The sequence below is a fragment of the Taeniopygia guttata genome, chromosome 4A (genome assembly GCF_048771995.1).
Source record: "Taeniopygia guttata chromosome 4A, bTaeGut7.mat, whole genome shotgun sequence".
In the NCBI taxonomy this organism is placed as follows: domain Eukaryota; kingdom Metazoa; phylum Chordata; class Aves; order Passeriformes; family Estrildidae; genus Taeniopygia; species Taeniopygia guttata.
Window position 1 is genome coordinate 15868146 of NC_133029.1, and position 19500 is coordinate 15887645.

Genomic DNA, 19500 nt, shown 5'->3' on the forward strand with positions numbered 1-19500 from the left:
AAATAGAATTGTCTTAACTCTGGTGCTGGCTGCGTAAGGCAGGGAATATCACCAGAGCCCTTGTATGGGCATGAGGATGATGCAGGGCTGAAGGAGAGGGTCTGTTCCTTCTCCAGAGGTGTATTTAAGGTGAGAAGGGACAGGGACACTGTCTCCTGACCCTGTGTGGGGATTTGTCCCCTGCTTTTGCCCGAGCACACAGGCACAAGATGCATGAAACCAGGCTGTCATCGGTGCGGAGCTTCTGCCGTGATTTGGTGATCAGAGGCTGACATCTGGATAGATTTTCAGTCTCCTCTGGTCCAGGGGAGATGGATTTCTGTTCCAATGCCCAGCAGCAGATCGATCCAATCTCCTGGATACTGAGAATTTTGCAGAATTGTCAAAAAGTCTTTCCTAAGGAATTAAAAGTGCACCCAGGCATGGAGCAGAGGAGCTAAACCTCCCAAACCTGCAGGCTGGGAACAAATTTGCTTAAAACTAACGGGCTGCCTTAGAATTAGAAACATTCAGGCAGGAGAAGTCTGGCTTCTTCAGTGCACACACAGAGCCTGGGAAGTGTGTTCCCAGGCATTAACAGGAGCCAGACTGTAGATTTATGGAATTCAGGGAGCACTGGCCCTGCTGCCCCCAGCACCCCTCTGCAGGGGTGGGTGCTGCTGAGCCACGTGCTGAGGCCACCCCTGATGTCCCTCTCAGCCCACTGCCATTTGCAGATTGTCACGGGGGCCCCAGCTGCCACAAACCCCATTTTCCCAGCTGGATTTGAAGCTCAGTACGAGTCTGTGTCTGGTCCCCAGAGCCCGGGTTTGGCTGGAGGTTTTCAGCAGCGTGTGCTCGGTGTTTCTCCCTTTGCTGTCTCCCTCCCTGGCTTCCCTGGTCCTTCCTGCACTGTGTTAGAGTTGTGTGCTTTGCCCCAGAAAGCAGTGCTGCTTTAATCTCTGTTTTCCAGCAGCTGTCAGGCTGTCCCTGTCCCTCCTCCCCACACGTGTCAGGGCACACACGTGTACACTCGTGTGCAGGCAGCGCTGCACCTCCCTGTGGGTTACTCTGGACATGGAAAGGGAAACCTATGGATTAAAACACATGTTCATATGTTTTCCTTGCCAGATATATTTTGGAAAATATGAGTCAGCAGCAGCAGCAGCAGCAGCAGGCAAGAACATATTACATAATCTCTGGGAACCAAGAAAACCTCACAGTTTATTAGGAGGGAGGCTTTCTGCAATCATTTTACCATAATTTTGGGGCCACGCATTGGCCTGAGCCCCTTGGTCAGTGGTCTCATTTCCATCACATCCTCTCGTGTGCAATGCAGGGAAGCAGTCCCAGCAGCCTTGGGTTTTGTTATATTTTTAAACCCCCCCAGTGCTGGTAGAATCTCAGGGCTGTGCTGTTGGTAACGACTTCTCTCTTGTTCCTTAACATGTTCTCCTGCACAGAGTCTGTGATTTTCCTTTTTGGTTCCCCCCACTCCCCACCTCCTGCTGTTTTCTCTCAAATCTCAGCACTGAGAGAAATGGCACATGAGTGCAGCTGGAAATAGCTGCTGCCCCCTCCGCCTCCCCTCTGCTCACGGCCACCCACCTCCTCCACCTACTCCCAAATGGGAGAGTGAAGTCAACAGCCACTTTTAGCCCCGGGCTGCTGCTCCTCGGCTCTCCCCCTCTCCCTCGCCCTGCGTGCCCTGCCCACACAGGATTCAGGAGGGCTTCATCGCTGTTTTAGGGCTCCTGCAGCTGGATGAGCTCTTGTCGGGTCCCGTTGGCACCATTGGACGGGATCTGGCTGGAGCATCAGGGATGAGAGGGATGTGCAGTTTGCTCCGCGCTGGCCGGGCGGGGAGAGGGGAGCAGCAGGAATTATGGACACAAACAAAAATCCAAGGGGGTCAGACAGCAGGAATGTCAGGGGTTGGAGTGCTGGGCACATCCGTGTGAGCGTTGGCACGGGCAGGGATGGCGCAGGAGGCACGGAGCCCTGCAGGGCGGGTGGGTGCTCTCAGCTCTCCGTGGTGCTGCATCTCTGCTCCTCCATCTCTAACACCAGCCTTAATTCCAGGCTGCTCCTCGAGTCCCTGCATCCCTGCAGGATGCCTGGGAAGCCTAGGAGGGGAATGGGCCTTAGCAGAGTGAAAGGAAAGGAAGGAAAGGCCTTGTTTGTTTTTAATTCGCCTGATAAAAGCGAAAGGTTTTGAGCCACTTTGATCTCTCAGGGCAGTGCAAACGCTTTCGCAGTGGCTGAGCCCGTGGGTGCCTTTCAAGCAAAGAGAAAGCTCAGTTGTGGTTTTCCAATATCAAAGCCTTCCCAAGGAGGCCGTAAATTGCCACGCTCCATGCCCTGGCTGGGACCGTGTCTGAGCCCCTGGCTGCAGAGCACATTGAGAGAGACACAACAACTGGTGGGGACAGAATAACCTGTTTATCCAGAGCACTCTGTCCTCACCCCCATTAGCTCTTGAGTTTCTGGTGTTCGGAGACAAGAGAATTTAAATCTTTTATATTTTTAAAACCACAAAAGTCTCTGTTACAACCAGAAATTCTAATGAGTTTAGCAGAGGGGATGGGCTTTTCTGTCCGCCATCCATCAGAGCTCTCCATATTTTATTGAAAAGCCTGATTTGAGCTGTGTCTGCCCAGTGTTTGGGGCAAGTGGGGAATGATGGGGCTGGGGTCTGGGAGAACTGCCACCCATTCCCCACCTCTTGCTGCCAGGGTGATGCTGCAGGGGCTGTTTCATCTTTCCACGGCTTTGTTTCACTTTCTGTAAAATGCACAGAAGGAAATTGCCCTTTCCCGTTCAAGGGTTTGGCAAGTGAGGATGAAAAGTGCTGTGTTGGAGGCAGGTGGGATTGGAGCAGATGGATGAAAAATGCCTCTCACCCTCTGGGGCTTTGCGGGGGCCCCTGGCAGAGCAGAGCTCCCACCCAGGAGCTCCCTGCTTTAATTTAAAGCAACATCTTGAATTCCACCCGAGATCCCAACAGTGATGTCAGCAGGCTCCACCAAAGATTCATTTGGCCTCAGATATTTTGCATATGCAGCGTCAGAGCTCAGCCTTCTGTTTTTGCAGCTAGAGAAGAGCTCTGCACCTCGTTAGAGCCTGCAATAATAATACACTCGCTCTCTGTTATTAATTCATCTAAATGAGGCTTTTTTGTTTCTCTAAGCCTTTTGTGGTATTTCTGTGCTGTCGAGAAATTAATCTGCATTAAGTAGAAATACCTCAGTAAAACGAGGAGCTTTGGAGTAGCTGTTCAGCCCCTTGTGGCCTAAGCTCTGGGGCAGAACCACTCAGGGTATCCACAATTCCCACCCCAAGCCAGCAAAAAGAGCCAGGAGAGGCTCATGGTGCACAAAGGAATGGCACAAAAGCCACCCAAGGCAGCCCAGCCGTGCTCTGGATGCTGGCATGGCCTGGAAGTGCTGTCTCTGACTGAGTGACATGAGTTCACATCTTAATTCTCACATCTTTCCTTTTTGAGCTTCTGTGTTTGGCCATCCTCTCCCCAAAAGGAAGATTTGTTCCCTGGGGCACGTTCCCTCCTGTTCTGTCAGGACAGGCAGGATGTGTCTGTAGTGGTTTTCTCAGCTGGTTATGGAAGATTTCTGCTCCTCCTTTGAAGAGGTTTCCCACAGCTGGAAACATCTCCCCATCACTGCAGTGGGTTTTGCTGCCCTTTTTGCCTCTCTGTTTCTCCTGCAGACAGTTTTACCTTTGCAGGGTTTTTCCAACTCAGGTTGAAATTCAAACAATAATAATACTTGACATTCTTCATCCCGGCATCTTAAAAATATTTTCTGAAGTTTTAAAGCCTTTAAAGCCTTTGTGCTGTATAAATACTTGAGTACTTCTTCTATTTTTAAATGAAAATGGTGCCTGAAAACCCTCAAAAGTCAAATGAAGATCAAAGGCTTGGGAATACCAGCAGTTCTCTGTATTATTCACAGCAGCTCAAGACTGAGGCTGTACTGGCTAACTGCAAAGGGTCTACTGTGCTCATAATGATGCAATTGTGGAATTATGGAATGGCTTGGGTTAGAAGAGACTTTAAAACTCATCCCATTCCACCCCTGCCATGGGCAGGGACACCTCCTGCTATTCCAGGTTGCTCCAAGCCCCATCCAGGGGGCATTTCCATGGATCCAGGGGCAGCCACAGCTTCTCTGGGCACCCTGTTCCAGGGCCTGCCCTTCCTCACAGGGGAGGATTTAGGATTTCTTCCCAAAATCTGCTCTCTCTCATTGGTCTCTAGCTAGCCTGTCCCAGCTGCTCTGTAGAACTCAAGTCTTAGAGCTCAGGAGAGCTGGGCTTGGTGTCTGACATTGCTGGATGGAAATCCCATGTTTTATCGTGTTTTCACGTCCATCCCAGTGCAGGAATGGCCATCAAAGGGCTGGAGCAGGGACAGTGGCAGCACTGCCCTTTTCAGGGGGAGCTGGCCTGGCTTTACGAGGTTTTCAGCAAAGTAAATCTCTTTTCCTGTAGCCCAGCCTTCCTCACCGTTTTCCTCCTTCTCTGTGGCTTCTGAGCAGGAGTCAGGACAATAGATGGAAATTGGTGTCCTGGAGGCATGTGACAAGGGGATCCTGAGGGCTCAGAGCAGCTCACAAAAGAATTGCCTCTGATAAATGCTCAGGGGTTTCTGTGGGTTTGCTCAGCAGCTGCAGTCAGGACTCACAGTGGGGATTTTTACCTCTGCCCAGGGAATTGTTCCAGGGCTGTGTGAGCCACCACCAGCAGCATCCTTGCTGGCATAAAAGGTAAAAATGGATGCAGAGCAATTTGGCCAGAAAAAGAGTGGAAAGAAAAAAAGTTAAGATCCAAGGAGTGGCTGTTGAAACGCAAAAGGATCTAGAAAGCAAAGCTGCAAAAATAAAATCTGAAGCGGAAATGAGTGATGTTTTTCCAGCATTGTGTAACTCATTTTAATTGCAATCCATCTAGAAATCTATTTGAGGCAAGAAATCAATGCAGAATTGTAGAGCAAAGCATTGGCCTTCCAGATGTTTGCAGCTTTCTGGATTGTTATTTTCAGCTTCCTCCCACAGTTTATTTGAGTCCCTCCTTCCTGGCAGTGGCCAGGGAGAGATGTCCCCCTGAAGTGTGGCAGGCAGGCAGTGAGGGCTGTCCTGGGGCTTTCTGCTCTGAATCTGTCTCTTGTTGTGTCTTGAGGAGCAGCCTGGAGTGGTTTTGGTGCTGGGAACGGGGTGTTGGGATGTGGAAGCCCTGGGGTTTCTGTAGGATCACCCCACATCTCCCAGGGGTGGCTGAGGGGTCAGGGTGGGCTGTTGCCCCTCACAGGGAGTTTTCCTGGGCAGGAATTCTGTGTGAGTAATGGAGCTGGGCCCCTGCTGTGCTCTTCTCTCTGATCAGCTCCTTTAAATCCATGGGATGGGGTCGTGTAGCACAGGCATGGGAGCTGCCTCATCATCTGGAAGTTCCTTTCACTCACCAAGTGGATTTTCCCTGCCTAAGAGACTGGTGAAAGTCCATCAGTGCTCAAGGCTTCTGGTAATTCGGCAGAATTAAGTCCTTACTTTCACAGATGTCATCCATGTCATTCCCAGCAGTCTCCTGAAAGGCCAGCATGACATTTCTCTTGGATTTGGTGGCATTTGTGAGGGAGGTTTTTCCTCATTTCTGGTCCATCCTCAGTGTTGGGCTCTGCTAAGGGTGCTTTGCTTTGAATCCAGTTTTGGTAAGGGCCTTGTGGAGAGTGTCCAGGGATGTGTCTGGGCAGAGCTGGGGCTGCAGGAGGATCCCTGTGCTCCTGGAGGGAGGGAGGCTGTGCTGCCATGGCAGGAGCAGAGTGTGTCCCTTTGCTCTGCTCCTGCCTCTTGTCCTGCCTGGAGATGGAGTCAGGTAGTGAGGCAAGGACAGAGTTCCCCAGGAGGCAGCGAGGCTCCTCAGAGATCCCAGAGCAGCTTCACAGGCAGGTGAGGCTCTGAGACAGCAATCAGGGGGCAGCTCAGCTTCCTGACAGCCAGACACTCGCATTCCCAACAGAATGGCCCAAAAGCAGTGGACTCCAGGTATGGAATATCTCCCCTGACCTCCCTGCTGGCTTCCAAGCATGTCCCCCTCTCCTTGTCACTCTCAGGCTGTCACTGCAGGGTGTTAAGTGTGTTTGTGTTTAGAATAGTGGCTTGGAGCAGCAGAGAGAAATGGGAACAGAGTTTGCAGCAGGTTAGGATGAGTTGGGATGAATCTGATGGGATTGCATGCAAAGGAACCATCCTCAGTCTGGGAAGGAGGCAGGGAAAGGGAAGATTCAGGCTTCTCCAGATAGGGAGAGTGCAGCTGGAAGAGGGGGAAGGATACAATGCAGGAGGTAAAACTAAGAATAGAGGAGTGTGTTATAAAGGGAAATCTGGGGCTGGAGGTCAGGACAAATTAGAACATGCAGAAAATGTACTCCACTAGGCCATGGATTTGTATTTCTGGAAAATAACTGAAGTATCTTCACGTGGGGCAGTTCTCATGAGATTATAGAAAATATCAGAACAGGTTCTCAAAGAGACAGTCTTCCTTTGGCCTGTGAGCAGAACAGAGGATTCAAATCTGGCTTTTGGAGCACAGAGCCCTGTGGATTCCAAGAGGCATGGCTTTTCCTGCAGGCACCTCTGGGCAGTACAGCTTCATGGAGGGGCAGCACCAGAAGGCTGTGCCCAAAATACAGTTTGTTCTGATAATGATTGCAGAGAGGGGCAGCAAATCTCCCCAGGACACTGGGAGTCAGGAGTAGAAGGACTCTGGAAATGGGCCATGGGCGAGGCTCGAGCAGGGGAAGGCAGAGTTTTATTGTTATTACCAGGAGTGAATTCAAGCTTTTAACAGATGGGAGGATTTGCCAGTTTGGCTGTGCTGGAAAGCTGGGCAGTGGAGCCATCCATGCATCCATCCATGCATCCCTCTATCCATCCATCCATCCACCCATCATCCATCCATCCATCCATCCATCATCCATCCATCATCCATCCATCCACCCATCATCCATCCATCCATCCATCCATCCATCCCTCATCCATCCATCCCTCCATCCATACCTCCATCCATCGATCCATCATCCATCCATCCATCATCCATCCCTCCATCGATCCATCATCCATCATCCATCCATCCATCCCTCCATCCATCCCTCCATCCATCCATCATCCATCCATCCATCCATCCATCATCCATCCATCCCTCCATCAATCCATCATCCATTGATGCATCCCTCCATCCATCCATCCATCCTTCCATCATCCATCCATCCATCCATCCATCCATCATCCGTCCATCCATCCATCATCCATCCATCCATCCATCCATCCATCCATCCATCCATCCATCCATCCATCCATCCATCCATCCCTCATCCATCCCTCCCTCCATCCATCCTGGCTGCAGTGTCCCGTGCCCAGCAGTGCTTTGGGAAGCTGCTGGACTGAAAGGTCAGGCTTTGCTTTGGTGGTGGTTTGGTGCAGGCTGTGGTTGGAGGTGCCAGGAGCTGCCCATGAACCTTGGGTTTGGCACAGGTCCTAGAGAAGGAGAACCAAGTGAGTGCGATCCTGCAAATGAGTGTTTTGATTATTGCTTTTGAGAAGATGGATAGAGGTGGATTGGCTGCAGGAGCAGGATTTATCTTGGCAGTTCAGCAGCCTGCCCCAAGCCTTCCTGGTGTGTGTGGTGTGGCCAGAAGTGCTCTGGATTTATGGATGACCTTCAGAAGCACAGGCAGTGCTGGAGGAGCTGGGGTGCTGCAGAGACAAGGCCACAGAGCCTTATCTGTGTCCAGCAGCTTCAAGGTCTCATTTTTAAAAAGGCTCCTGTATTCATTACCAAGAGCATTGGGTTCTTCTTTTAACATAAAATAGGCCTTAATTCTTAGATAATTCTGTTGCATCCTGTGCTACTTATTCAGAATCTCTCCTCACCTGATGTTGGTGCATAAATACAGAACTTTCCCCCCATTTTCTCTCCCTGCAGTAGCTCCAGCCATTTTAAATCTGTGAGCTGGAACTCCAGGGATCTTGCTCATCCTGATGGACCTAAAAGTGGAGCACACAGGGGACATTCTGGGAGTTTGGCCATGAGCCCAAGACCTTTAAAATCATGAACCAGATTCTTGGTTAGCTAAGACTTTGGAGCTTTCCAGTGTGTTATGAAGTCACAAGATTTTTTTCAGCTATCAGGTTTTAATTTTTTTGTCCTATACTGCCCTGCATTGACATAAGATACCAATAATTTTAACCACTTCACTTCCTGGAGAATCCTTTTGAAATTAAATAAATATATTACCAGTTTGTGGAGACAAACATAAAGGTTTATTTTCTTTGGAGTCTGTATTAATGAATATGGCCAGGCATTTGTAAGCTGCTTTCTACACATGCTCATTACCCATCCACCCCAAGAAAAGCCTGGTTTTTACTACCTGATGTATTTATAATCTAAGAATATAAATATAGGCTGTGACATGTTGCAACACTCACAGTGTGAGGAAGGCATTGATTTGCAGCCCCACACATGAGAAATGACTTGCCCAGGTGCTGGGGGGTCCCAGGGCAGTGTAAAGGTGACCCTGTGTGCATGCAGGGACTGTTGAGCTGTGTGCAGCTCCAGAGACCCAAATCAGTGGGTTTGGGCACCTGGATCTCAGGTGGCTCCTCTGGGCAGGGCTGTTGCACATCCAGACGGAGCTGGCTGCTCCCAGATTCCCACGGAGATGCTCACATCCACTCTGACTCACATCCATGGCATTTTATTGTTGGGTTGAAGACTGTCTAAAAATTCCCTGGCATTTCTCCAGAGAGAGTGCCAGCAGCCCTTAAACTCAACTCATTTCCTTTCCATCAAACCACGGAGCTCATCAATAGCAATCTCAGGCTCCAGCAGGGAACTCAGAGGTGGGTGGGATTTGCCACCCTCCATAGCCTGGTGGTAAATAGGTCATTACCAACACAACAGCAGGAATAAAGCAGAGAGGGGGAATTTAGAGATGGAGAAATGATGGTCCTTTCCCTTTGGTAGCAAGTATTTTTGCTGGTGCCAGCAGAATGATTTAGGGAAATTTTGCTGGTTACTTTATGGAATCAATGAACAGCATCTTATTGTAGGTTTGTATCTGGGGATTGACAAATGCTCAATTGCTTTTGCACCTCTGTGGTTGCTTTATTAACTAATGGGAGCTTAAAAGACAAGGTGGAGCCCAGGAGCTCCCTGCATGCTGGAGCTCTTACCAGTTCATTGGAGCCTTTTCCCAGCAAGTTGCTCTGAGAGCCCTTTTTTTCCAGCAGGAATGTCACATGTGATAGAGGGACTCAAAGGGGCCAGTTTTACCTTTAAAGTCTAGGTTTAATTTTTTTTCTGTTAAAAAAAATGTGTTTCGACAGTTTGTCACATCGGCTCAGCCTGCCACGTCGTGGGCAGTGAAGTGTTAGGAAGGAAGAGCAGAAAGTATTTTGATGAAGGATCAAGTCAACTCTCTAATGTTTTTTGAGCATCTCCTGTCCTGACCTTGGTCCACACAGACACCCGCCCGCTCCTGCAGCTCTCCTGGCTTCAGGAGAGCTTCTGGAGGTGCTGAGGGAATTGCCAGGCAGGGTCTGGGGAGATGGCAGGAGAAGTTCTTGCGGGAGGTCTGTGCTTTGCAGCAGAGGCATTTGCCAGCTTCTCCCAGAGCCTCCATCCTGTGTTTATTTTGGAGCTGAGGAGGAGGGAAGGAGGGAGGGAGGCATCATCATCCTTTTGGTAGCTATGGAGAGTGGGGAGGGCAAAGTCTGTGGAGCACAAGAGCCCCCAGATCTCCACGCTCAGCTTCCAGAAAAGCTCAGCCCAGTCCCTCCTGTTGGGCTTGTTTTTATCACCAGACAAACATTTAATTATTTTACCTTCACGCTGCTGCTGAATCAACTGAGAGAACTACAAAAGATAATGCACTTCTATTTTTATATCTTATACTAATGAAGCTCAGGCTGGAATTTTCCCCTGCACGATTGGCTGGAACAGGGGAGGAAAAATTCCAAGGGAGAGGAGGAGGGAGCGAGACGCTCAACATTTAGCAGCGAGCATGGCTGTGCTTGGAGCTAACCTGCAGTACTCCAAACACTGCTGGAAAGTGAGGAGAGCAGCATTTTCTCCCTCTGCAAGGATCATAGAGGATTTTTCTCCGTGGTGAGGGATGGATGGAGGCAGTGACACTCCAGGACTGCTGCTGGCTCTGCTTTCTTGGCAGGGCTGAGCACCAGGGCTGGGTTGCTCCCCTGCCCCCTGCCCCCAGCATGGGCTCACTTGCTCCCTGGAAAACATCCCCTGGGACTTGGCAGGAGCCGAGTGCTCCATCAAAAGTTCATTAATATGTTGAGTTGGAGCCACACGGCTGCGTGCAGCCTGCTGGGAACTCCAGCACTGGGACAGGGTACATCAGAGAGAGTGACAAATGTGTAGGGACTGTAACGTGAGTGGGGAGGCAGGTGCTCAGGGCTGGCCTGTGGTGACACGTTAATCTGAGGTGGCTCAGGCAGTGACCAATGGCCCCTGAGCTGGATGGGTGTCTCTGGAGAGCTCGGCTTACCCAGAGCTGGTGTTTGCAGCTCAGCACTGAGATGAAAATCCGGCCTAAAGTCTCCATATCTGATAAGAATTTCAGTGCCTGGCAGCAGAGATTTGGCCTCACTGCTGGGAGTCAGCCTGGCAGGATTAGGATTGCAGCTCTGCTGGGATCAGCAGTGGGGTCTGGGGCTGTGTGTGGAGCAGCCTCTGTGAGCCCCTTTCTGAGGTGAGAAACTGCTCCTAAACTGCTCAAAGGCTCCTGAAAGAGTCAAATGAAAGGATTTGACATTTTCTTCCATAAAAAAAAAAAGAGAGGGAGTAATCAAGACACAGTCGTGCATGGGTTTGTTAATTTGCTGAACTGCAGCGCTGTCAGTCAGTGGGAAATGAGACACTGGGTTTTATTTGGGAAACATGAAAGGGGAAAGTCAAGTAGAAATCCCAAAGAAACAGCATTTACATAGGTTTTCCAGCAGCTGATTTGAGCTGACCCAAAGGATCTGAAGGCCACGAGTCCTGAGCATTCTTGTGGGCATTTTGGGGATGGTAATGTTCAATATCTGCACCCTAGAGAAAGCAGCTGCAGTATTTCAATACCTGACTGCATGTTTCACAGGTCAGACATCCTTTGAAGGGGACAAAGAGGATGTGGTCCAGTGAGGAAAACTAGGAATGAGCTTGAAGAGTCACCCTCAGATCCCAGAATGTCCCTGTAGAAATTTGTCCTCTTGAGCAGTGCACAAATGTGGAATGGTGCTTTATAGTGCTCATAAAAATATCTGTTAATAAAATTAATCTGGGAGGGAAGGGCAGCACAGAAAAGAAAGATGAAATTTTACAGCCCCAGCACTGAGTAGATGAAAAGTGTAAATCCAGTGGTAGTGCCTGGAAAGGCACTGGTTGACCCCAAGGAATGTCACAGCTTCAGTCCAGCTGGACAAGTGCCACCACCACCATCACTGCCATAACTCCTGTCCCTGTGTGCAGACCTTGGTCAAGGCCAGGGATGGAGCTGCCTTGAGCCCAGGGACTGCCTGTGGTGTCCATCAGCAAATTGGTGTGGCACAGCCCTGGGCAGGGCTTCAGGCTGCCAGGGAAAAACAACATGGCCATGAGGGCAGGAGAAAGAAGAAAAAGAGAAACCACTTTAGTCCATTCATGGGAAATAGGGACCTACATGGAGGAGATTTAGAGAAAAGGAAAGATTTAGAGAAAGCTGGCACCATGATTCCCTGGGATCCTGAGGTTCATCTGTGATGCTGTTCAGCTTGAAGGGTCCCATGACAGGTGATTCCAGAGTCCATGACAGGTGATTCCAGAGATTTGGGAGAAGTTTTATCTCAGAAATGCAAAAAGAGCTTTGGACATTGGAACATCATTTCCTAGAGAAGCTGTAGCTGCCCCATCCCTGGAGGTGTCCAAGGCCAGGCTGGAGCACTCTGGGATGGTGGAAAGTGTTTCTGCCCACAGCCTGAGCAAGATGAGCATTAAGGTCCCTTCCAAGCCAAACCATTCTTTGCAATCCTCCTTCCTTTGATGACACAGCTGGGTGCTGCCACACCTTTCCATGATTCTGTGATAAGGAAAGCTGGGAAGAGTAAATGGCAGCAGGTTAGCATGGGAACCAACTCCCGTGCACTGGGAGGACAAACCCTGGGAGCTGGGAGGGACAGCTGGTCTGTGATGGATGCTGATGGCTGAGGCTTCCCTGGCTCACAGGAACAGTTTGTGCCTCTGGCCTTTTAAAAATTGAACCTTGAAAATCTGGAGGAAATAGACTTTTTATCTGGTTAGTGTTTTGGACCTATAAAAGTGGAAGTCATAATAGCCTGTAAAACATTTGAGGCAATTTGGGAATATGGCATTCCTTATTAAACTCTGTGGGTTTTAGAGACTTCTTAGGTTTTCACAGTGGTGCAGGCTGTGACCTCTATAATGTTCAACAGGATCCTTGAAAAATTGAGACCAATTTAACAAGAATAGCTGCTGCCTTGGTGCTCCAGCTTTTCCATTTCTTTCCTGCCTGGAGTTAAGTTCATAATGGTTTAGCAGAACCTTTTTAGTTGCGAAAAAGATTATTGTGGTCTGGGCATAAGGGACTACTTTGTGACAGATATTTTAGCAGAACCATTTGTCCATGGCTGGAATAACAAAGTGAAATGTCACAAGTACAATATTTTGAAGGTCAGAAATCATAACTCTTTGCATATTTTCAAGGTTATTTTTGCCCAGTGTAACAAAATATACTGTTATTTGGGAGTTTGAGGGAATATAAACCTCCGTGGATAAAGAGGAGACCTGGCAGTTGTTTACAGCTGATGTTTCCTGTTGTCTGGGGGGTGGCAGAGTGTTTGTACCAGAACTAGAGATCCCAAAATGCAGCAGCAGGGATGTTTTTCTGTAGCTGGAATTTTACTCTGTGTCTGAAAATCCAAAGCCTCTAATGGTTTAAACTGAGAGCGGGTGCACGTCAGAATTCTGTGGCACTGGGATGTTTCCTCCTCTGGGATGCCAGACTTATCTTTTATCTCATTTTCTCTTTATTCCTGAATGAACTTTGCCCAGTTTGCTGCACCAGGCAGAGGATGTTGGTGCTGTGCTCTCTGCAGGTGGATGCTCTGTGCTCTGCAGTCTTCCCTGGAATTCTGCTCCCAAATCTCTGTGTGTTTACAGGATGAGCAACATCCCTTCTATGTACGTGTCTGTGGCACTTGGAAAGAGCAGCAGAATAAATATTCCTGTATTTCCTTCACATAAGCATGGGGCTGCATTTCTCCTGCAGGAAGCTCACATGAGCTCTCCGAGGCTGCAGGACACTGTGCCACAGGAGCTTTTGCTCTTTAACCTTTCTCTAATTGATGAATAATTTCTATTGCTGTTCCATGCAGATGTGAGGTTTTTTAGGAATCCCATAGCACCTCCCTTTTGCCAGTATTGCCTAATGAGGAGTCTGAGCTGAGAATTCATTGCTCCAAGACTTTCTTCCTTCTGATCCCTTGTGAAGGTTGACTTAGAACAGAGACTAGATGGAGCTAAAGAATAAACCAGGAATTTATTAAGAGGCTTCAATAGATCCACCTTGGGCAGCACAACCCCAAAATGGTCACAAAATGCACGATGGCTCACAGGGTCTCTCACTTTGATCAGTTCTGCTCCATTTGCATATTGGAGTAAATTGTCCAATTTCAGCTCCAGCTCATGAAGTCCCATCCTGATTGTTTTTATCTCTTCAGTCCATGTTGTTTGTGCTCTTGGGCCTGAGATTTGGATCATTTGTCCTTGGTCCCCAGCTAGAGAAGGAATTGTTTTTTCTCCCTATTCTGTGAAGAGTGCTCACTATCCCATAATATGAAGACCAGACCCACACACTAAAGCAGCACAGAATCTGAAAAATATAAAAACTGAAACCTGAGGGATCACTCCAAACCCTCCATCTCTGAGGCTGATCCCTTGCAAAGTCAGGGAATGAGCAGCCTTCACCCTCTAGCAGTGACTGCTCAGGGCTGGTGTGTGTTTAGAACACAGAAATCAGTAGGAATATGTAAGAAGGGAGAGTGATTTCACTCAGGTCTGGCTGTGGTTATCCCAAAGCCATTCCCAGGAATGCCACAGGGCTGCCCACAGAAGGACATGGGTAGGAAATTATTTATTAAAAAAATATGGATATTGATCTAGTACCAATATCCAACTGTGACGGACAAAAACTCTCTAACAGTTTAAAGTCAGAAAGTGAATGTTTATTCGACGTCGGGCAGCGTGTGGGATCGCTCCCAAATCCACACCGCAGCTTCCAGGTGGTTACAGAGCCTTTTTATCCATACAAGTATTGAATACCCAAAATACAAATACATATTCATAATTTTGGTACATCCCATTCCCCGCTTCGTGTGCTGATCACTCCAAAAGCCATTCAGCATGTGTGGTTTGTCCCTTGAAATGGGTCAGTGTCCCTTTCATGGGGAGGGGTCCCAAAATGAGGAAGTCAATGAAGTCTTCCTCGTTCTGACCTTTCTACCTTTTCAATGCAAATATGACAAATGAACTCTTGGTAGAACTCCCATTCCTTGTCTTCAATTGGTTTCAGAACAGAGGAGGCCACGATTGTCTTATGTTCCCAAAAGCTGTTTGTCAGTTTATATTCTTCATTATAAACCCAGCTACTAAACATTGTGCTGACAAGCAATCAATTATTAGTTAACTACTAACTCCTAACTTCATCAAGGCCTACTCATTTATTATTATTATTATTATTATTAACTCTAGTAAGGCTTATTTCTAACTAAAGTCTTAGCTAAAATCTCTAAAATATCTAAATTCCTTAAAGTTTACGTTTCAGAAATGCGCTGGAAAATGAAATGTAAATGCAGAAATTGCTCACCTTATCTCTCAGTTAAGATCCCATCCTCTCCTGACATCCACGATCCTGGGTGTCAAGGTTTGGAAGACAGCATCAAAGGAATGCCTTGGGCTGAAGGCTGCTCGGGCAGAGAGGCTTTCCCGTGGGGAGTGGATCTGCCAGGCTGGGAGGGGATGGATGCTGGTGCTGCTGCAAACCCCAGTGTCTTCCTGTTCAACTGCTTGACTCATCTGCACAGACTGTGGGAATTATCCACGTGCTCTGGAGTCAGTGGGACAGTCCCAGCTTGGCCCAGGGAGCTGAGCTCTGGTTGGGAAGCAAAGATTAAATGGTGTCTATTAAACCTTGACCAGCCAAGGAAAACCTGCTGGCCAGGTTGTTTGGAGGAGAGGGGAGTGAGCATGGTGAGCTGCTCTGAGGTGAATTGCTCTTCCACAGTGTGGAATGCTGCAGACTGTGGTGATGGAAAATGGGGAAGATCAATCCAAGATTGCAGGGAGCCCTGGCCAGGCTGCTGTTCCTCCCTGGTGGAGGATGTGCCCTCTCAGCCTGGCCTGGTGCTCACCACAACCACCACAACTCCAACATTCTTGGCTGGTTTGCCATCCACCTCAACATCTCCTTGGCCTTCTGCCTCCCAGCTGGATCTGAGCACGGTTTCCTCTGAGTTTAATAATTTGTGAGGCTGCTCTGCTGCCCTCACCAGGCTTTGGCTGATGTCCGTGGCTGCTGCAGGGAGAGGCGATGGCCTTCTGTGTCTGCAGCACAGCTCTGAGAGGGTAGATCTGGGTGGCACAGAGGTTTTGGAGGTGTTTGCACCTTTCCTTTGGGCCTCAGTATATTCTGTGCCAAACTCTTCAGCAGTCAATGGAAGCTGAGTGAGGAATTGCTGTTGTGGGACCTTCATCCCACTGGTGGTCCTTCAGGCACACACAGACAAAAAAATCTTCTATTGGTGTTTGCAAATTACTGCAGACAGGAGCTTACAAGCTCAGAGCAAATCTCTGTTGCTGATTTTTCAGAGGCACCACTGAAAGAAGGAGAACTTCATGCAGGACACTAAAAACAGCACTCAAAAAAAAAAAAAAAAGCCAAAATAAAGGAAAGTCCTTCCAGCTTTGAGTTCCAGAATTACCCTGATGTATCAGCTGCCCACGGTTTTCTCTGCAGAATGTCCCTTGGGTCCCTCTGAGTCTGGAATTCTTTCCAGCACTGAGGATGGGGAGTGGAGGAAAGCAAGGAAAGCTCTTTTTGATCCAGAGCTGTGCCACAGGAGGCTGAGCATCCCCAGGGCTCCAAGCATGGCTCCGGTGCCTTCCCACGGGCACCGTCCCAGCTGCCAGCTGGTCTGCAAAGGTTGGCATCTGTAAGGTCTCCAGTTTAAAAATAACAGAGAGAAATCTCCCTTCTGCAAGGCTGAAATAAAAAGAGGATGGTTGAGGTAACAGTGATTTAAAAACTCCTGGTGCTGCCTGGGGCACTGCAGGGAGGGAATTGCAGGGCCATGACAGCTTTTCCCATGGACACCAGGTGCTTTCCTTGTCATCCAGCTGGGGGAACCCAGTTTTCAGTTTCATTTTCGTTTTTCTTTAGGTTTTCTTCAGTTTCTATGTTTTTCTTTAGAATTCTTAGGCTCACTCTGTGCTTGTCAGCCCTGCTGCACTGGGTTTGCAGTGGAGATGAAACAAGTTTAGGGGGGTATGGGAGAAGGTTGTGTTGTGTTGAGCTTAATTTCTGTTAAAAATCCAAGATGCTGGAGAAAAGGGCTTTCTCTCTTGGTTGAAGCAAGGAATTTGGGATGAGATGCTGTAAAGTGCTCAGAAGCTGAAAATGCAGGGTTGGTAGCAGCTCATATATCTGTGACCTGCTGAGCTGTGTACCTGCAGCACCTTCTAGGAGAAATTAGGTGGATTTTGGGGTTGGAGGTATAGATAAGTAATGCCAAGTGATGCTTTGCAGCCCTGAGGGAGGCCAGATACAGGCATGGTGCTGCTGGGATTTCTCTGTGAGCCTGGAAAATCTGAGGGAGGGATGGAGGGATGGACGGATGGATGGATGGATGGATGGATGGACGGATGGATGGATGGATGGATGGATGGATGATGGATGGATGATGGATGGATGGATGGATGGATGGATGATGGATGGATGGATGGATGGATGATGGATGGATGATGGATGGATGGATGGATGGATGGATGATGGATGGATGGATGGATGGAGGGATGGATGGAGGGAGGGAGGGATAGATGGATGGATGGATGGATGGATGGATGGATGGATGGATGGATGGATGATGGATGGATGGATAATGGATGGATAGATGGATGGATGATGGATGGATGGATGGATGATGGATGGATGGATGGATGGATAGATGGATGGATGGATGGATGGATGGATGGAAGGATGGATGGATGGATGGATGATGGATGGATGATGCAAGGATGGATGGATGATGGATGGATGGATGGATGATGGATGGATGGATGGATGATGGATGGATGGATGGATGGATGGATGGATGGACTGAGGGATGGATGGATGACTCTGTGAGTGTTTTCACCCAGGTGGAGGAAGCATTGCACACACCTTGATGGCCTTGGGAATGAGGAGGTGGTGGAGGCCCCTTCGGATCCTGCACAGTGACATTTCCAGAGCAGCCTCGCACTGCAAACTCCCGGCTCTGTCCGAAGCAAGTTCCTGCACGCTGGCATCATTTGCATGCATCAGGATAAATCTGCCTTGCCCAGGAAAGCTCTGGCAACAAGAGCACTGCAGCTCCCAGTGCAGGGCAATGCTCAGATGAAAGCTGCTGGAGAAGGAGAGATAAGGGGAGAGCCTGAGCTGGCAGAACAACTGGAGCTTCAGTCCCAGCTTGGAGGGGCTCACAGCTGTGCCTGCCCAACATGGGGGGCTTGGAGGGAGGCAGTGACTGGCAGAGCATCCAATCTGGCCAAACAAAAGGCATTAACTCCTGGAGGGAAGGATCGGGGTGGGGGGAGGTGATGTTCCATCTCTTCTCCAGGAGGTTTGCAGTGGAGGTTGACAGACATGTTTGGTAGCTCTGGGAGGCACTGAAGCAGCAGTAATGGTTGAGGCAGAGCTGAGGAGCTGCAGGGAAGGGTTGTGGGCATGTGGCTGGTTTTGCTGTGCTGCTTCTCGGTGCTCCCTCCCCAAGCATGTCTCTTGTCTCCTTGAGCTGCTTAGTTTTGGTTGGCATTCAGCGTTCCCAGGTTGGACACCGGAGCAAGAATCACTCCTGGAGACTGGCAGGCCTGGAGCTTCCAACATTTCCACGTGTTCCAGAGCTGCAGGAGCCTGGAGAAGCAGCACTCCTCAGCTGTTCAGTGGCTTACAGGAGGGGAGAGCTTGCTCTGGGGAGGCAGATCTGGGATCTGTGCTGAGGACCCAGAGCAGCTGTGCTGTGTCAGGTCACTTGATCTGAGCGCTGGTGAGTCGCCAGTGACGGCGCCTCCAGCTCCTCACATGGTGTTCCTCTGCTTTAACCTTTGCCTGCCTGTCCCCAGCCCTTCCTTGGGGCAGGTGCTGGCCTCAGTCACAGCAGTTCCATCGGGGGTGAGAGCTCCGTGGTGACACATGGCTCTGGCTCCAAGGGTGGCACGGGACTGTGTCCAGAGCAGGGCGTTAGTGGCCCCTGACAGGCAGAACTGCACACCCACACCCACTGAGCAGTCACAGGAGTTTTTGGGTTCTCTCTGTAATAAAGACATTGAAAGTCCATAAGCCCCACTTTGTATAAGGGATTATGGCCTGAAGCAGCTGGAATCAGATCATGGCATTGTTGTGTGTGGGCTGTACCTGCACCTCTGCATGTACAGGGCTGGTAGTGCATGGCTGTGGCCCCTGGGGCTGTGTGCATGTTGATTATTTTTTCCTGGATTTTTTTTTTTTTTTTTGCTTGGATACTCACAAAATGCCTGGGAATTATCCAAGTATAGTTATATCTTGTTGAAAATTTGGATAACCTGTCTACTTTCTTCATTCCCCTTAATTCTTGATCTCCCTTGTTATTCTTCCCTTTACCAGGAATCCTGCAGGAGTAGGTAACCCAATCCTACCTTGGCACAAGAAGACCCAGTCCTGATCTCGTTCACTCTCCTAAATCCCACAAATTAAATCTACTGGATTTAGCATATTGACATTAATTTCCCAGCTCTGCTGGTGCTTTCTGGATTCCCATCTGCTTGAAACTGGACGGAGAACTATTAATTCAGGAAACAGCAATTTGGGCTTGATGGGGATGTACTGACCTTAAGCCTTCATTAATATAATTAGTGCCCTTGGTGTGAGGAGGGCTCTCTCCACTTGGACTGTGTGACATGAAAGCTCTGAGTCCATCTGACCTGAGGTAGAGCAGCGGGCATGGGGGCATGGGAGATGCTCTGCGCTGTCAAAAAGTTGTTTTTCCAGAAGCTGAGTCTCTCTTCTTTTAGGTTTCCCATTCAGCTGGGCTTTGGAGGCCAGCCTTGGTTTAGAATTTCTGTTCCTCACTGTTTATGTCTTTTTTGGGCCCTTGATTTATGTAAGAGGAAAGCGAGTCACTGCACAAACATCAGCCTGTGAAGGAAAGTTTCTGGAGCTTT

The 19500-nt window shown here is 49.0% G+C and overlaps 1 protein-coding gene across 23 annotated transcripts in view; it reads left to right on the forward strand.

Annotated features, from left to right (window-relative positions):
• Positions 1-19500, forward strand: part of ARHGEF9 (Cdc42 guanine nucleotide exchange factor 9) — a 201353-nt gene that overhangs the window by 97187 nt on the left and 84666 nt on the right. For 4 of the 23 annotated variants that reach the window (XM_072929243.1, XM_012573100.5, XM_072929242.1 and 1 more), the window contains exon 2: positions 17464-17588. The exons of the other annotated variants lie outside the window; for them this stretch is intronic. In XM_072929243.1, the coding sequence (XP_072785344.1) occupies positions 17490-17588 (99 nt within the window). In that variant the 5' untranslated portion in view covers positions 17464-17489. The remainder of the gene's footprint in view (positions 1-17463; positions 17589-19500) is intronic. 23 annotated transcript variants of the gene reach the window in all.